At 43.2% G+C, this 17,648-nt stretch overlaps 1 protein-coding gene across 2 annotated transcripts in view; it reads left to right on the forward strand.

The window, feature by feature from the left end:
• myo1ea (myosin IEa) overlaps positions 1-17,648 on the forward strand; it is a 63,352-nt gene that overhangs the window by 25,869 nt on the left and 19,835 nt on the right. For both annotated transcript variants that reach the window (XM_023283905.3, XM_023283906.3), the window contains exons 5-13: positions 2,033-2,120; positions 4,356-4,445; positions 5,385-5,516; positions 5,815-5,949; positions 6,218-6,350; positions 10,655-10,851; positions 10,967-11,047; positions 11,719-11,805; positions 11,891-11,974. In XM_023283905.3, coding sequence (XP_023139673.2) covers positions 2,033-2,120; positions 4,356-4,445; positions 5,385-5,516; positions 5,815-5,949; positions 6,218-6,350; positions 10,655-10,851; positions 10,967-11,047; positions 11,719-11,805; positions 11,891-11,974 — 1,027 coding nt within the window. The remainder of the gene's footprint in view (positions 1-2,032; positions 2,121-4,355; positions 4,446-5,384; positions 5,517-5,814; positions 5,950-6,217; positions 6,351-10,654; positions 10,852-10,966; positions 11,048-11,718; positions 11,806-11,890; positions 11,975-17,648) is intronic.

Raw genomic sequence — 17,648 nt, forward strand, 5'->3', positions numbered from 1 at the left:
AGAGATGAGGGGAAAAAATATGTAAACAAAACAGAAGAAGTGTCTTTATTACAGATGTGCCCAGATGTGTGAGAGCCTATCAGTCATTTAGCCTGTGAGTTGAAATGGTCTACTAGTTGCTCCAAACACATTTGAATTAACATTGTAAGTGTGAAATCTGTAGGCCAGACCTGTTTATTGAACTCACAAAAACACCTGCAAAAATCTCCAGATAAGTTTACAGTTTTGTAAAACATTAGGAATATGACCAACAATTGAATTCAATCAAGATTTCCAGCATTTGAATCAATAATTTGAACTCTCCAGACTGTTCATGCTTTTGCACATTCAGTTTAAAAAATGGATCCAACATTTTAAAGCCAAGTCTGCACTAGTGCCCAAAGTGCTTGGACACAAAAGTAATTGAACATGTGTGTATCTGTCCAGTTACTTTTAAACACCTGAACTTTGCACAGTGTTATTTATAAAAGGGCTACATCTCCTCCGCATTTGTTTCTGTACTAATGTAAACCTTCGCAAACTGAAGCTGAGACTCAGGATTGTTATTCCAGATTGAAGGTGCAGAAGCACAGTAACTGTTCAAATGCTGTACATACAGTCTGCACATATGTTGTCTCAAGAGGTTGGATCTAGAAGTCAAAAGTAATCTCAAATATCGACACATCCTGACATGATATCTGAAGCTCCAGGCATCCTGTTTGTTGCTGTGTGATCAAACAAAATACATGCAAACCAACCACCTACAGTTTAACCCTCTGAGATCCAAGCTGAATGTTTTCTGTCACATTTTTACTCACATTTTTTACTGTAATATAAAATTCTGAACCACTATGGAAATGGCAGGACCAAGTCTAGGAGCAGAGAGAACTTAAACATGTCTTCTGTGCAGTATAGCAAAGTTATCTTGCCATGAATTATAAAAAATGGGGAAAAAAAATTAAGTTGACTTACTTTGATTATTATTTTTGACAACAAATTATTCAAGACCCGGCAGTTGTTACCAATACGGGAAACAAATTGTGACTTTACAAACTACAGATACTTTATTACTTGCATTTTTAATTTGCTTCTGCTTTGTCTGCAGTTCAACCAAAAATGTTCCGGAATTTTTGTTGCATGATTATTAATGTCACTAATGACTTCATGGCTGCAATGAGGATGCATGATTTATTTATGTTTTTCTTCTTTTTAACAGAATCTAGGTAGTTCCAGATGGTTATTTTTTGACAAATTTTTAAACAAGACATGGTAAATAAAGTGATTTTGATACAATCTCACAATTGCAGGCTTAGACTTTTTAACATTTTGTGACAGAATGGCACTTCACAGATGAATAATTGAAGCACTTTCAGCAGGTTTTGGGATTCAGAGGGTTAAACACCATATTCAGAAAATATCGCCTCCCCTTGTTTGTGAACATGAATACAAATATATGAAACATTCACGGGTGGTTCAGTAGAATATCAGAAATTGTACAAAAGACAAACAACAGAAATCTACACATGGTGAAAAATCCAGGAAATACTATTTAATGCCCTGGTGTTTTATGCTGAGTCATTCCTCAATAAGCTTTTTGTTAAATATCAAACTACATGCAGGTGGTGGTTACACTGTACATGGGCATTAAACTGATTAGACAACATGTACACCTTGTGTAACAACCATCTGAAACAGGTAAAAGCCCTCAGAATACAACACAATAGAACCGCAAGGATCTAAACAATGAGTACAAAGAGTCCCTCAATGTGTTTTTATAGTGAATATCAGAATTAGTTGAGCAGAGAGAAATTAACAACTGTGGATGTGTGAGTTATAACATTGCACATGCAGAACACACAAGTTGCTGGTTCATCCAACTGAATGTTTGAAATACCAACAACTTACACCTGCATGAATTACTGAACTTGACACCTGAGCATATATTTATACTCACGTGTCACATGCTTCCAGGTAAATTTGAGTTTGCTTCAGGGCCTCAGATTGCCTGTGTGAGAAAACACGTGCTTGAGGTATTTTTTTTTCTGTTTTGCAGTGGAGAAAGCGGAGCAGGAAAGACTGTGGCAGCCAAATATATCATGGGCTACATCTCCAGAGTGTCAGGAGGCGGACCCAGAGTACAGGTGAGAGGTTTAGGTTTTTTTCTCTTCAGGACAGAATGTAAAAGATGCAAGAAACGTGTGAGATGCTTTGTTGCCCAGATTGAATGATAACTCAAGGAAAGACTGCAGGGCGATACTTTTGTTCAAGAAGAATGAGCCTGATTTGTACTAATCACTGCACACGTGGACGAAATCAAACAACCTGTTGCTACTTCATTCCTACACTTATTCCTCTCTCAGCTCCAGTCTTTGTCTTATCATCCTTTATACCCTTTTATCAGCCCATCAGCAGCCTCTTATTCTCCCAGCCCCCTCCAGCCATCTGGCAGCCCCCCAAACCAGCAGATGTCCAGTCCCTAAGCTCGATAAAGATCTAAAATTTGATGAGGAAATGCCTGCACCATGATGGCATTTAGATTTATATATTTAATCCACTCAGGGCTGCATCAGAAATCATTTCCAGGCTTTGAATTAACAGAAAAGCTGACTAATTAGACTAAATCCCAAAGCAAGTTATTGAAATTACTCTTTTTCTTTAAACAAATGTGACTCCTACAATGAAAACACACACATTAAAAGTGCATTTCACGCTTTTTCTAAGCCACCTTTTCCAGTTTCCAGTTGCAGCGTCGTTCCCATTGTTCTTTTCAGCTTTGCACAAACTGTTCAGCGCATGTATTCTTATGTAATGTGTTTAGGATATGTGCTTCCACGTGTGTGACAATAACGTTTAGAAGATAACAACTGCCTGCCACAAACAGGTCTGTTCACCTGTCTGAGCACGATTATTTTGTTAAAGACTAATACGTTGTTCAGTATTCATTTCTTTTCATACATAGTTCATTTAAAAATGTTTGTTTTAATATCTTTTGGTCATGTTTAGAAAAAAGAGTTGTATGAGTTGTCTTGGAGCACTAAAATATGATAAAATAAGCCCTTTTAGACATGCGCTTGTACTCCTTTCCATTATCCCGATGGCATCTGAAGGCGTTGACTTCATGTCCGACACTGGTCAGTTTTCTTATTATGTTGGATCTTTCCGTGTCACTTTCCACAAGACACAAGTCTGGCATGCACAAACAAAAGTACTTTGAGTTGTGTGAAGTGGTTCAGTGAAGGATTTTTCCACATTTCAGCCCAATATTGGTCCAAAAATATCACAGAGAGACTGAAAGACACAGTTTGCATGCCAAAATCACAACACACCTTCCTCATTCAGTTTGCCCAACAATTTCACATCTTTTACAAACTGATAAAAACTTAACTGCAGTAAAGACAGAGACTATAACAGATCAGATTAATGAGACTCACCAACAATTAACGCCATCCAGGTTTGGAGAAAACAGCAACAGGAGCTGAAGTTAAGCTTGTTGCTTCCAGCTGTTTGTTGGAGTCTTTTCACTGAGTATATTAAATACCTGCAGCCTCAACCGCAGTCATGTTACTAATTACGTGTGAAGGTAAATTATCCCCAACATGGAGACAGGATCAGTCAGGATGTAACAGAAGGTCACACTGAGTACTTTTCTTCACCTCAGGCAGGTGAGCTGTCAGTCAGAGTCACAATTTATCAGCTGCAGTTGATTCATTTGTCAGGATATTTTTATGATACTGTTTGTAATATAGTAGTTCAATTATCATCACACATGGACAGGATTTTCAGTGTTTTGGAAAGCATAACTAAACTTGGTCGTTAGTAGTAGTTATTTGACAGCTTTCTAAACTTATATTAGTTGTTTGTTTTTGCATTATTATTCTTTATAAATCACTTGCTGTGCTGTCTGATCTCACATGAATGACAAATATCACGTCTGAATGAAGCTGTGAGGAACATAAATACAAGGATGTCTGAATAACAGAATACTGCAATGTTATGCTTTCTAAAAATGGATTTTTTCCCTTTCATACAAAACTAAGTTTAGGAACAATAAAAAAAAAAAAAAATTTCCAAGAAATACCACACAACTTCTGTGAACAATAATGGAAGTGGGAATATCTGCATCTGCTGTACTGATTTAGAACTCATGTGCTTCTGACATACACATGGCTCACAGGAAAGATAATGTCCTCCAGACCTCGTGTGTGCGTCTGTAGATGTGTGCGCCCATTAACACACTCACACTTGGTTGTACGCGAGTGGAAAGTTCCAGTGACGTCCTCAGCAGCCTGTCGATAGAGCTGTGATGGCGTTTCTACCTGCTGTACAGCCTGTGTGTGTGATGCAGCCAACAGCTCACTGCTTCTGTCTCCTCGCAGCACGTCAAAGACATCATCCTGCAGTCCAACCCGCTGCTGGAGGCCTTTGGCAACGCCAAGACTGTGAGGAACAACAACTCCAGCCGATTTGTAAGGATTTCATTCCTCACTTGGCTTTTCCACTGTTTCTTTTGTGAATCACTGCACTGTTGCTGCTCCTCAGTTCATAACTGGCTCTTATTAAACACATGAAAGTCTGTGTCCAAGAGTTCAAAACAGGAGCGATGAACTGAAAAGTGGTTTTGAAAATCCTCCACACATCTTTTTTGCATTTTTTCTGTTGTGTTCCAAGAGTAGCCTGAACATCCCCGAGTTATTAAAACTTACAATGAAAGTCCTTTGTTGTGTTACTCGAAGAAGACAACATGCCGCAGGGGAGGGTTACTGTGGAATAATTTGAGGACTCAACCTTTTTGTGGTCCAATTTTGGATCCAAGCTGAGACTTTTGAAAACAAAGATTTACAGTACTGGCTTTTCTGCTGTTTTCTGTTTTATTGCATGAGGCAGCATGTGTGTCCTGGTTAACCAGAAGTGCTGTAAGGACACACTGTACAGAAAGACACACATGCAGAGCCACAGAGGAACATCCTCGACCGCTTACCGAGAAACGTGGTCAGCAAGGATGTAAAAATATGCTCACTTTATGAAATGCATTTCCTCAGAACTCTTCAAGTTGAGGTTATTGGTTTAATGTTAAGGTTTGCATACAAACCAGACACTGAAAAGATATTTTTAGCTCCAGTTTGGGTTTGGTACTAAGGGTCTCAGATTTCTCCTTGTGAAGCACCGTTGTTGGATAAATTGTGCCTCTGTTCAGTTTTAGCAGCTTGACTGGAACAAATATTACATTACAAGCTTGTCTGGAGATGAAAGAAAGACAAAAAGCAGGAGAATTTTCTATAAATGCAAACACACACGCCACTAGCAACCCAGGTGCCAGCATTTTAAACCATGTAGCTCTGGATTTTAACCTTTATTGCTCCCCATTTCAATACTTTTTAAAAAAACAACATGCTTTGATCCATCAGGGGAAATACTTTGAGATCCAGTTCAGCTCCGGTGGCGAACCAGACGGAGGGAAAATCTCCAACTTCCTTCTGGAAAAGTCACGTGTCGTCATGAGGAATCCTGGAGAAAGGAGTTTCCATATATTCTATCAGGTGGGACTTATTTTTCAGCTGAGGAGTGAACGGGGACACGTTTGGCTCGTAAAAAGGGCTTGTGAGGGAATTTCAGGACATGTTGGACTGAAAGTGCCATTTGGCTGCAGAAAGAGGGTCAATCTGTTTTTGTTGTGCGCAGCCCAGAGTGTCTGGAAAAGATAGAACACTTCAGGTTTGCGATAGAGCAGTTTTTTTTTGAGAGCAGAGAAAATGTGTAAAAATGATTCTTACGCACAGGATTTGTATAAAGATACATCTATGACTGACAATTAGACACTTCATTTGTGTTCTGCAGTTAATAGAAGGAGCCAGTGGAGAGCAGAAGAACAGCCTGGGAATCACAAACCTGGATTACTACACTTACCTCAACCAGTCTGGTTCCTACAAAGTGGACGACATCAACGACAAGAGCGACTTCCAGGAGACAATGGTACGGTCAGATCCGCGACTCCCTCATTACCGCGTTGTATGAATCTCATCCCAGCGCTCATGTGGCCTCACAGTCTTCTCTTTACATTCCTGTCTCCCCTCAGCGGTCCTCTTTTGTTTTCTTTTCCAACGATCTCCTCCTGTTTTTGTTTACCAGTGTGACCGCAACAGGAGTAATTAGAGGACGTGAGCTAGGTACCACAGGAGTGAGTAAACCCACACTGCAGCCCTGATTTAGCGTGATTCCTTTTTTCCCTTTGCCTCCCCAGCATGCCATGGGTGTGATTGGCATCTCGGCGGAGGACCGCTCCATGGTGCTTCAGATTGTGGCGGGAGTCCTGCACCTCGGGAATATCAGCTTCAAGGAATCGGGCAACTACGCTGCTGTGGAGAGTGAAGAGTGTAAGTGGGCTCAGACAAAGCGCTGACCGCTAGAAAGATGTGGTGACAAGCAAAGTTCACATTAGAACCTTGGTTAAAAAGTTTGCTATTTAACCTTTAGCTGGGTGGCACAGACAAAAATTACATTCCAGGTTCATTCTGGCACATTTTTATTTATTATTTTGATACCTTCATACCTTCATAGTGTCTTAAGTTCTCCAGTCCGATCCACCCCTCACTCGTAATGGTCCATTTCAAAAGACCCATTCTGCCTATTAAAAAATTGTAACACTTACTGGTTTTGCGAAGCAATTTTCAAGCACTTGACCTTAAAATAAAAGTTTAAAAGTTTGAGGGGCTGTCCATGAGTGGAGCTGAGGCAGGCCACGGACAGTACTATGAGACTGTCTAGTCACCTGTCAACGTGGCTATGCTCCTAATTACCCACAAATTTAAGCTTTAATACAGTTTAAATAGGTGAGTTGTATTTACATTCGCCCCTAGTACAGTTATCATGTACAGGTAACCTAGTTATAAGACCGTAATGTTTTGTTGGATCATGCTATAACCGTGTTTATTTCTGCTGTAAAGTTGGGCGTTTTAACATCAACAACAGGTGTCAGTTGGAATTGACTCTCTTTTGAAGCCTTGTTCAAGTGCTTTTGAGAAATTGTAGCTATTAGCACTTCCATGTTGGCTTAATTTTTCATCAGCAGAGGTTGCTGCTTGGTGTAACATTTAGCAGACGCTGATAGAAATATTATTAGTTTGCAGGTTTATTACAGTTTGTCTTCTGGGGATCGTAAATGTCTGCACCAAATTTTGTGGCAATCCTTTCTAAATGGAAACCCAAAGAGACTGAGGTTCATACTCTGACCATTGTGAATGTCTAGCAGCTATCTATCCAGTAGTTGCCGAGATGTTTCAGTCAGAAAATTATGTCACCTTATTTGAGGTGAATATGATCAACTGGAATAACAATAGTACATAAAAGTGTAAATAATTGCTATTTCCTGATACCACAAGTTGGCGCTATGATTGTGAATGAATATTACCATATGGATGTCATCAGAGCAGATCTCTGATCATACGTGTGAAGTTTCAGGCAAATTGGAGCATGTACAGGAGCGTTAGACAGCACTTCCTGTTGCATGGCGAAGGATCAATACTTTTGGGGGCCGCCATGACAACGCCCCTTGACTTTTGTTGAACATTTGAAGAACTTTTCATCAGGAAGGCCTGTTGTGTATACTGGCCAAAGTTGAGGTCTCTCAGAGTTACCCTGATGAAGAATTTATCTTAAAAAGATTTCACAGCTAATTAAAAATGGCTGACTTCCTGTTGTGTTTAGAGCATGGGTCCAAGGTGCTTTTTTGCTCATCATGATTTGCTTCATATCCCTACCAAAAGTTGTAGATGTAGATGAAACATCCTGCCCCTAGTAGATGTTCCAAATGTTGCAATTTTGCAGGGGGCGCTGTGGAGCCATTTTGGCACACATCCGCCCAAGTCCCATATATAATCTCAAATTTTTCACCAGTCTTAATGTGCGTGCAAAGTTTCACGCATTTTGGGGTATGTTTAGGTCGCCAAAGCTCAAAGCTGTGGATGATCCCCACTGCCATCCAAAGAGTCACAGATACAGTAAACACAGAGTACAGTTAAACAGTAAAAGCATATGATGGTGCTGATACTCAGATTGAGGCTGGGTTGTTTTAAATCTTCTGAATTTCTCCTCAGTGTCCTGAGCTGCCCTTCTCAGACTGGTTTTGGAAGACATTTCTCTCTCACCACTTTCACTCCCTAAAGTTTTATTATGTTAATGCAGGGCTGCAGCCAACTGTCTGGAATAATCCAGGTCACGCTGGATTACCAGAAAATAAAACACTGTTGCTGAAGGTCTGAACGTATTTCGTCAGAGTCTAAAAATTACTTGGAAAAATACTTAATTTTTTTTCTTCTTTGACTCTTCTCTCCTTTGCTCTTTTTCTTTTCTCCGTCCTTCTCATGCTGTGTCTGTGAGATGCAGATGAAAGTCGCCAGGTTGCCTCTGTACAAAGCGTCGGTCTGTTCTGTGCAGACGTAACAGCAGCACTTCATAATCTCTGCCTTTCCTGTTCCTTTCGGTCTCCCTTCCTGTGTGCTTTAACTGCAGTGTTGCATCAATTCAGATTCTTGATCCCAATATGAAACTTTACCAACAGGAGAACTTCACTTCATGTCAAAAGAAAAAAAAAAGACTACTCATTCGGACATTTTTTGGAAGGTTATGTTAATGAGTGACCTTTAAAGGTGCTAGTAGGCAGATTGTGTTACCTTTGGACAGAGCCGGGCAACTATTTTCCCAGTTTCTTAGTTGTACATTAGTCAGGTTAACCTCCATGGTTAATAATACTGTAGGGTCATAGCCTTAATGTTCATTATAGTTGGGTAAAGTCGTATTTTATATGATTTATTAAAGGGTTTTAATCTCTAAAGTTTCACATACCCAGGTAAATTTACACCATCAGTTTTAAAATTGTTAGGGTGACATCTAACTTCAGTCTAATGTGGCAAAACTTTTACAGTTTCTGTACATATAATGATGAGTCAACCAGACTTTATGCTCTTTATGCTAAGCCAAGCTAAGTGGCTGCTGGATACAGCCTCATGTTTAATGTACAGATACAGTGTGAGAGTTCTCAATTGTCCCATGTAACTTTTAGCAAAAATATTGATTTTTTGGGCTGCAGTGTATTTCTTTGTGTGCTGATCTTCCAGGAAAATCTCATCCTTTTGCACCATTCATTTCTATGTAATTTTCAAAACAGCAACAGCACTGTCATGTTTTGGTTTGCTTCGGTTTTGTATTCTGACTCCCACACCTGAACGTACACAAATGTCCTAAATTTCATTATTCAAATGTTGTCCTTTAGAGCTAAATAGTAAATACTGGAGAAGGGAAGAGCTGAGTGACAGAGACATTGTTCCTGTGACACATTACTGGATTGCAGCATCGTGCTTGGCAGACCTCCTGCTGACAACACTCCCTCTTATTGCTCTCGCTATTCCCTGCTGCTTTGACTAGCAAATTTCCTGCAGGAAAACTTGTGCCTGCATGAGCATTGTTCCCGGCGTTCACGTACACAATGCGTAAGGGCCTCCAGACCACAGTATACAATCCATACCTTTCCTGCCCAACACAAAGGAAGACTTTTCCTCATGAGTTAAGCGGCCGTATGGTCAGTCACACCCTAATGTCCCGAAAGGGAGCTACTGCAGTGGTCTGATGCATTCCCAGACGCAGTGAGTCTGCAGGCCTGAGAGCTATTTCCTTTTAGGGGAAGTGAGTCACTGTAATAAGGCAGGGAGGGGCTCTCAGGGGACAATATCAACGCCAGGTCGGGGCAAATGATCTGTGGCGTGCTCAACACTTTTTTTTAAAAAGTCAGCCTAATGCTATTCTTTTATTTTACATTCAGCTGTGGTTCAGAGCTCCTGAACTTCTGAGCTGGATTCCCTACTTAGAATCTTTCATTTCAACGGTTAAACCGTAGAATCGACCTAATTTTGCGGCTTTACGCCACATTTACATGCATTGTGATTATGAGTAGAAACTTTGCAGATTTGTGAGGCTTTATCACTGAATCTTAGGAGCAAATGCAGGACAGAAGATAAAATGGAGCCTTGGATTTGCAGTGGTTCTCTCTGATATGCAAAGGTTACACAAACCTGCTTGACTGAGTGCAGTCCTCCTCCCATATTTATTTGAATAATAACATTCATCGAGATGTTGCAGCTTATGATAATAGCACAGCAACACTATATTATTGTACCATGCAAACTTAGGGAAATTGGTATATTCGCTTTCTATAAATCTGCTGTTTATTTCCTTGGTTAATAATTATTCCTTAACCCACATATATTCAAACTGACATTACATAAGACAAAGACAAACCGAAAATAACCATGCTTTAGAGGCAGGATCAAGGCAGTGTTCAAGTATCAACAAGAAAGATTAAGACTTAAGATTTTGTTATCAACTTGTGGTTTCAGCTGTTCAATAATGTACCTTTCAACATGCCTAAATAGCCAAATTGACTTGATATCCTAAGTAACTGATGGTGTTAAAGTAATTACAGTTTTCTCTATATGAATTCATGCTGAATTCTAATCACCTGTGCCATAATGTGCACGTGGAGCACGTTCATCCAGGTGAAGCTGCACACTTTAAAGTTATCTCTTCCAAGATCCAGCTGAAAAAACGTGATTCAATAGCAAAAAGGAGCATCTAAAAAGCTAAATGGTCTCACTTATTCTCTCCACTCTCTTCTGTCTTTCAATAGTTTTAGCCTTTCCTGCCTTCCTGCTTGGAATCGATCAGAAACGTCTGAAGGAGAAACTGACGAGCCGAAAGATGGACAGCAAGTGGGGAAACGCAGTGGAGTCTATTGACGTGACGCTGAATGTGGAGCAGGCGTGTTATACACGTGACGCTCTCTCCAAAGCCCTGCATTCACGTGTGTTCGACTACCTGGTCGAGGTAAGATTTCATGTTTGTATATCTATAATAAATCTACAAAATCCCCAGAGGAAATAAAGCTCTGACAACCTGGAATAAACATACTTTTTTGTAATAATAATCCGTTTTATTTCAGTCCATCAACAAGGCCATGGTGAAGGATCATCAGGAGTTAAATATCGGAGTGTTGGACATTTATGGATTCGAAATTTTCCAAGTAAGTGTCTCTGGCAGTTTCACAAGCTGACACATGGCTGCTGGATATTTTACTCTGCAGCAACACATAAATTAGATTAACCGGTATTAACATTGAGCATTTAAACAGATTTACCACATAGGATAAGACTAATTTACAGAGTATGAGGATTAAGTCCCATCTCCTGATTGAGACAGCAGACTTCAACATGCTTTTCTAATCTGATTATGCGTTTGTTTAGTTTGTTTAATGAAGAGGTCCTAGACTTGTTGATGGGATTTGACAAACAAAATGGAAGTACTCTTGTATTTATTTGGCTTGCCATGACCTGTTAGTGTGTCCCATGATGCAACGCCCCATTATCAGCTGTAAATATTATCTAATCTGCTCCTCCAGCTTCATGTCTTCCAGCAGGAGGGGTTTCTCTTTGTATGCACGTTGTAAGAAAAGGTCAGCTGTGGACAGATGTTAGTAGACAGGAAGATGCAGCCCACCGTCACCTAAGGTTCAGGCTGAAGGCCCATTGTGTTTGCTGAGAGCTGCACAATGCAGCTCTGACTTTAATATCAAGCCGTCAGTGTAAAGCTGCTGCTCCAAACAAAGCCCAATGAGCTCAGAGGATATCCGTGCTCTGCTGAAGATAAAGCTCACTCAGGCGGTCAGGATTTTATTAACCATGTTGTCTTCATCAGAAAAATGGATTCGAGCAGTTCTGCATCAACTTTGTGAATGAGAAGCTCCAGCAGATCTTCATTGAGCTGACACTGAAGGCTGAGCAGGTAATATCTTCTACAAGCTTCTTCTCTGTAGAATGTTTTATTTCCTGTTTCTCTACATGTTTAATTCTCTTTTCATGTCTTGCAGGAGGAGTATGTGCAAGAAGGCATCAAGTGGACTCCTATAGAGTACTTCAACAACAAGATCGTGTGCGATCTCATCGAAAGCAAAGTAAATAAACCAGCATCTGGATAAGAATTTTTTTTTTTTATCAGACACCCACACAAACATAATTAGACAATCATGGGTTGAGCTGAAATCAATAGCAATTAACAGAAAATGTATATAATCTACTTGAAATTTATTTTTCAAGGAAAAAATGTCAAATATTCTTTCATTAAAGCTACTTAAAAGTAAGAAATTGCTGCTTGTGTGTTAGTAATCTGGATATTTTGGGGTTTGAACTGATTTAAAGATGCCCATTTTAGGCTTTTTGACATTGTGATGGACAGTGTTTACTATTTTAAGATTAATTTATTAATCGGCAGCAGTTGATAAAGAAAAAAGTGTTTCATCAACAGATTTTAATATGATTGGCCTTGATTTTATTCTGCCATAAACAACATACACACATGTGCAATTATTTGCCTAAAGGGTAACAAGAAAAGCAGACCAAAATAGTCCAGTTTGGCACCTGTAAATAGGAAGACAAGATATATGAAATAATAATAAATAATAATAATAAATTTTATTTATAAAGCGCTTTTCCAAAAACTCAAAGACGCTGTACATAAAATACAATAAGATAAAACAAAACTGTTAATTAAAATCAATAGATAGTAAAACAAGTTCAAGATAAAATACAGAATCACTTAAGGAAAGCAGATCTAAAAAGGTGAGTCTTTAAAAGGGATTTAAATGTGGTGAGGTTGGTGCAGTCACGGAGGGCATGGGGGAGTGAGTTCCAGAGTGTGGGGGCGGCAATGGCGAAGGCTCTGTCCCCCCAATGTCGCCGGCTGGTCCTGTGCGGGATGGAAAGGAGGTTTGTGTGGGAGGAGCGGAGATTCCTGGGGGGGGTGTAGGGGAGGAGCAAATCGGTAAGGTAAGAGGGGGCAAGATTATGGATGGACTTGAAGGTGAGGAGAAGCAGTTTGTACTGGATGCGGTGTGAAATGGGGAGCCAATGGAGGTTCTGCAGGACGGGGGTGATATGGTCGTGAGAACAGGTTCGGGTGAGGAGTCGGGCAGCAGAGTTTTGAATGAGTTGAAGTTTATTGAGAACTTTGGAGGTGGAGCCGAAGAGAATGCTATTGCAGTAGTCAAGGCGGGAAGTGACGAAGGCATGAATGAGGGTTTCAGCGGCTGAGAAGGAGAGGAAGGGGCGGAGACGGGCGATGTTGCGGAGATGGAAATAGGCAGTTTTGGTGATCTGATTAATGTGGGGTTCAAAAGTGAGGTTGCTGTCAAATATCACACCGAGGTTGCGGATGTGAGCAGAAGGAGATAGGGTGGTGTTATCAATGGTAATGGGGGGGTGGGGAAATGGTGTGAGTGATTTAGGTCCAATAAAGATGAGATCAGTCTTGTCGCAGTTTAGCAGGAGAAAATTTTTCCTCATCCAGGATTTAATGTCGGCCAAGCAGCTGGAGAGAGAGGGGAGGGTGGTGGTGGCGGTGGTGTTGGTGGAGATGTAGAGTTGGATATCGTCGGCGTAGCAATGGAAGTGTAGGTTGTGGCGGCGGATGATGTTGCCGAGGGGGAGGAGGTACAGGATAAAGAGGAGGGGGCCAAGGACTGATCCTTGAGGGACACCATGGGACAGGGGGGCGGTGGCGGATGTGCAGTTGTTGACCTTGATGAATTGTTGTCGATTTGTGAGATATGATGTGAACCAGGTGAGGGCGGTGCCGGTGATGTTAATGGAGGATTGAAGGCGGGACAGGAGGATGGAGTGATTGATTGTGTCAAATGCTGCAGAGAGGTCGAGAAGAATGAGGATGGTGACTTGTCCAGAGTCTGAGGAGAGGAGGAGATCGTTGGTGACCTTGAGGAGAGCAGTTTCAGTGCTGTGATGAGAGCGGAATCCGGATTGAAAGGTTTCATACAGGTTGTTGGAGGTGAGATGAGTTTTCAACTGGGCAGCGACGACACGTTCTAATGTTTTGGATAAGAAGGGGAGGTTGGAGATGGGCCGGAAGTTGTGAGGGGAGGTTGGATCCAAACCAGGTTTTTTGAGGATGGGGGAGACAGAGGCGAGCTTGAGGGGTGAGGGGACACAGCCAGTACTGAGGGAAGTGTTGATGATGTTAGAGATGAGGGGGGAGATAACAGGGAGGCAGTTTTTGAGGAGGTCAGTGGGGATGGGGTCCAGGCAGGATGTGGAGTTTTTAGTTCCAGTGATGAATTTGGGCAGGTCCAGGGGGGAAACGGGCGAGAAGTGGGCCAGGGGGGGAAAGTTCAGAGGGTTTGGTGGAGGAGAGGGGGGATCAAGTGAGGTGGGAGAGGTGACAAGGCTGCTGTGGATGGAGATGATTTTGTTATGGAAAAAAGAGAGGAATAGGTTGCACTTGTCAGTGGTGAACGAGTTTGAGACGGTGTCCGGGGGGGCAAGGAGTTTATTGACAGTTGAGAAGAGGGACTTGGGGTTGTTGGAGCTGGTATTGATCAGGTCAGAGTAGAAAGTGGACCGTGCAGATTTCAGGGCGTCTTTGTATTGTTGGAGGAAGTCGGAGTAGGCTTGACGGTGAACTGTCAGGTTTGTTTTCTTGACAAGACGTTCCAGCTGTCGTTTATGGGCTTTCATGCGGTGGAGTTCGGGGGTGTACCATGGAGCAGAGTGGGAGAAAGTGACTAATTTGGATTTGAGGGGAGCAAGCTGATCAAGACAGGAAGAGAGAGTATGATTATAGTGGTTGATGAGGTCAGTGGGGTTATTGATTGATGGGGGAGGGGAGATGGACAATGCAGTGGTCAGTGAGGCGGAGAATACAGAGGGGGAGAGTGATCTAGTGTTTCTAAAAAAGATTGTCCGTTTTTCCTTGGGCAGGGGGGTGGGGAGGCTGATGTCCATAGTTATTGCTAGGTGGTCAGAGATGGAGAGATGACAGCTGGAGATATTTAGGACTGTAAGACCAGAGGAGCAAACCAGATCGAGGATGTGTCCATGGTTGTGGGTGGGGAAATTGACATGCTGGGTGAGGTTGAGTGATTGTAGGAGGTCTAGGAAGTCAGAGGCAGATTTACTGTGAAGGTTGTCCATGTGAAAGTTGAAGTCACCAAGGATGAGGACTGATGGAGATGTAGCTAATAGCTGGGTGGCAAAGTGGGAAAAGTCAGGGAGAAATGAGGGGTTTGGTTTAGGTGGGCGGTAAATGATAGCAGTGACCATTGGGGTGGGACCGGGTAATTTAAAAACAAGGTGTTCAAAGGAGGGGGAGGCAGGGATGGAAAGTGGGATGGTTGTGAAGACCTGTTTGTGGATGACTGCGATGCCGCCTCCTCGACCTTCTGGGCGGGGTGAGTTGAGGTACGTGTATCCGGAGGGAGTGGCTTGGTTGAGTGGGTAGAAGTCCAGTGGTTTGTGCCATGTTTCGGTTAGACAGAGGAAGTCCAGTTTATTGTCCAGGATGAATAATTGTAGAATGGGGCCTTTGCTGGTGACGGAGCGGGTGTTGAAGAGGGCAAAGTTCAGGTGAAGTGTGGATGTGTGATTAGGGGAGGGCTTCTGGGGACAAGGCTGTGAGGTCCGTGGAAGTGGGCGAAGGTTAGCAAAATGGCAGTTTCTGAGGGAGGGCTGCCGAGGTTGTCTGAAGCTGATGATGGTGGGGATTTGGCAGCTAGTTGAATTCTGGTAGAGCCGGGGTGACGGGCAGGGGGAGCCAGAGGGGGGAGGCAGTGGGTGTGCTGGAGGGGAAGATGGGGGGAGTTCCAGGTGGGGACAGAGGGGGGCGCTGTAGCTGGGAGGCGGTTCAGTGGAGCGTGAAGAAGAGATGGATGTAAACACTGGCACTAGTCAGTCTGAAGTGTGGACGGTGTATTGGATATTTGAGACTAAAAGTGATCTGCCGGACCTGTTTGGATGAATGCCATCACTGTTAAAATATTCTGGCCTGTTCCAGAAACAGTTAAAATTGTCAATAAAGTTAATTCTGCTGGCACAGCAGAACGAGCTAATCCAGGTGTTCAGGCTGAGCAGTCTGCTGAAGCGCTCAGAACTGTTGTTCACCATTGGTAGGGGCCCGCTAATAAAAATAGACTTTCCGCAGTCTTTCAGTAAGTCCGTCAGATATTGAAAATCACGTTTTGTCTGCTCAGACTGGGGGCGCGCTGTGTCGTTGCAGCCGACGTGAAGGATAATGCGGTGTACAGAGGAGGGGAGTGAGCGGAGAACGGAAGGAATTTTAACAGCGATATCTGCAGCTGTAGCACCGGGGAATGACAGTGTGATAGCGTTAAAGAACCTGATGCCTCTCATGATACTGTCGCCAATGATGAGCGTAGTGGGGGCGAAGAGTGGGGCAAGTGGTGGACGGGAGGTTGTGAACTTACGGGAGAGGTGGAGTGGAGGGCTTCCAGCTGAGGTTGCGTCGGGGCTGGTGTGCAGAGGAGCCGCCGCGGGTGCCAGCTGTCCCTGTGGCTCGGTGTCGGTAAGGGGGGAGGTGATGGTGGAGCGATGGAAACGCAGCGATGAGGAGTCTACAAACTCGCGTTGTAGACAGCTGCTATGATGGTCCAAATCTTTGCCGACGGACCCGGCGGAGTGGCGGCGAACCGCGTCCCGCAGCAGACGTCGTCGGGAGGATGCGGAGGATATCCGGGTTTGGGACCGCTGGGTTTGTTGCTCTCCGGAGGAGGACCGAGTGCTGCCGGTCGCCCGCGGAGGGGAGACCCTGCAGGTGGAGCCAGGCTGAGCCCGGGGGCCACCGCACGTTTGCGCGGAGGTGGTCTTTGCGCCGGCGTCCAGCGGCGACCGGGAGGTAGCCGCCCCCGATGAGGAGGCCGGCTGATCCGCAGCGTTGGACGTCGGGGGGTCCAGAGCCTTTGGCGGTCCGTCGGCTGTTCGGATGGGAGCCGTAGAGGCTCCGGCAGCTGGCAGGTTGGAGGAAGAGGAGGCGTCGCCGCCGATCAGCGTCGCCGCCGGGTTGGCGGGCCGGGGCTTGGCCGGTAGGGACAGAGCCGCAAAGCTGATGAGATTTGGTCGGGCCGGGGAGACGGTGTGGTCGTTGCAGCTGCTTCTGCCACGAATGACAACCTCGGACCAGGATGGATGTCGGTTTGGAGTTGAGCAGGACGAGGGCCGAGGGAAATAAAACAAAGCAATCTATAAATACGAAATACTGGTGAAAAAAGAGTATGAGTCTTCTTCTTCTTAGTCCAGGGCCATCAGATGTCTTGAAATCTATTATTCTGTGACCCTTCTCTTATAACAAACAAGCTAAAGGCTTAAAATATAAACTAAGATGTGATCATATATCAGTTTTTTATATGAACATTTGTTAGTTTTTATTTCCTAACATTGTAAACTGAGTTGCATAAGTTCCTGCCAAGCTTCTGCTCTGTTGCCACGACTTGCAGCTTAATATGCTCAAATGTGCCGACATGCCTCTTAATTTGATTTATCTGTCCTACTGAGAGGGCTAATCCATGAAATCCACAACAAGGGCTTTAAAACAAGCCTCCATCTGAGAGGAGCAGGGATCTGTATCAGAGCCTGACAGTTTAGTTCTTTGGTTAATCCAGTGACAAGTTTACATTTGTCCCCACAACAACACTGCTGAGTGTGAGACACTGTTGACATAATGGAGACGAATGGAGCAGAGCAGCGCTGTTAGATTTGACTTTGATGTCTTCTTTAAGTGTCTATGTAAAATAGCCCAAAATGGTTAAGTTTAATCTCAAAGAAAAC

The sequence above is a fragment of the Amphiprion ocellaris genome, chromosome 1 (assembly GCF_022539595.1).
Source record: "Amphiprion ocellaris isolate individual 3 ecotype Okinawa chromosome 1, ASM2253959v1, whole genome shotgun sequence".
NCBI lineage: Eukaryota > Metazoa > Chordata > Actinopteri > Pomacentridae > Amphiprion > Amphiprion ocellaris.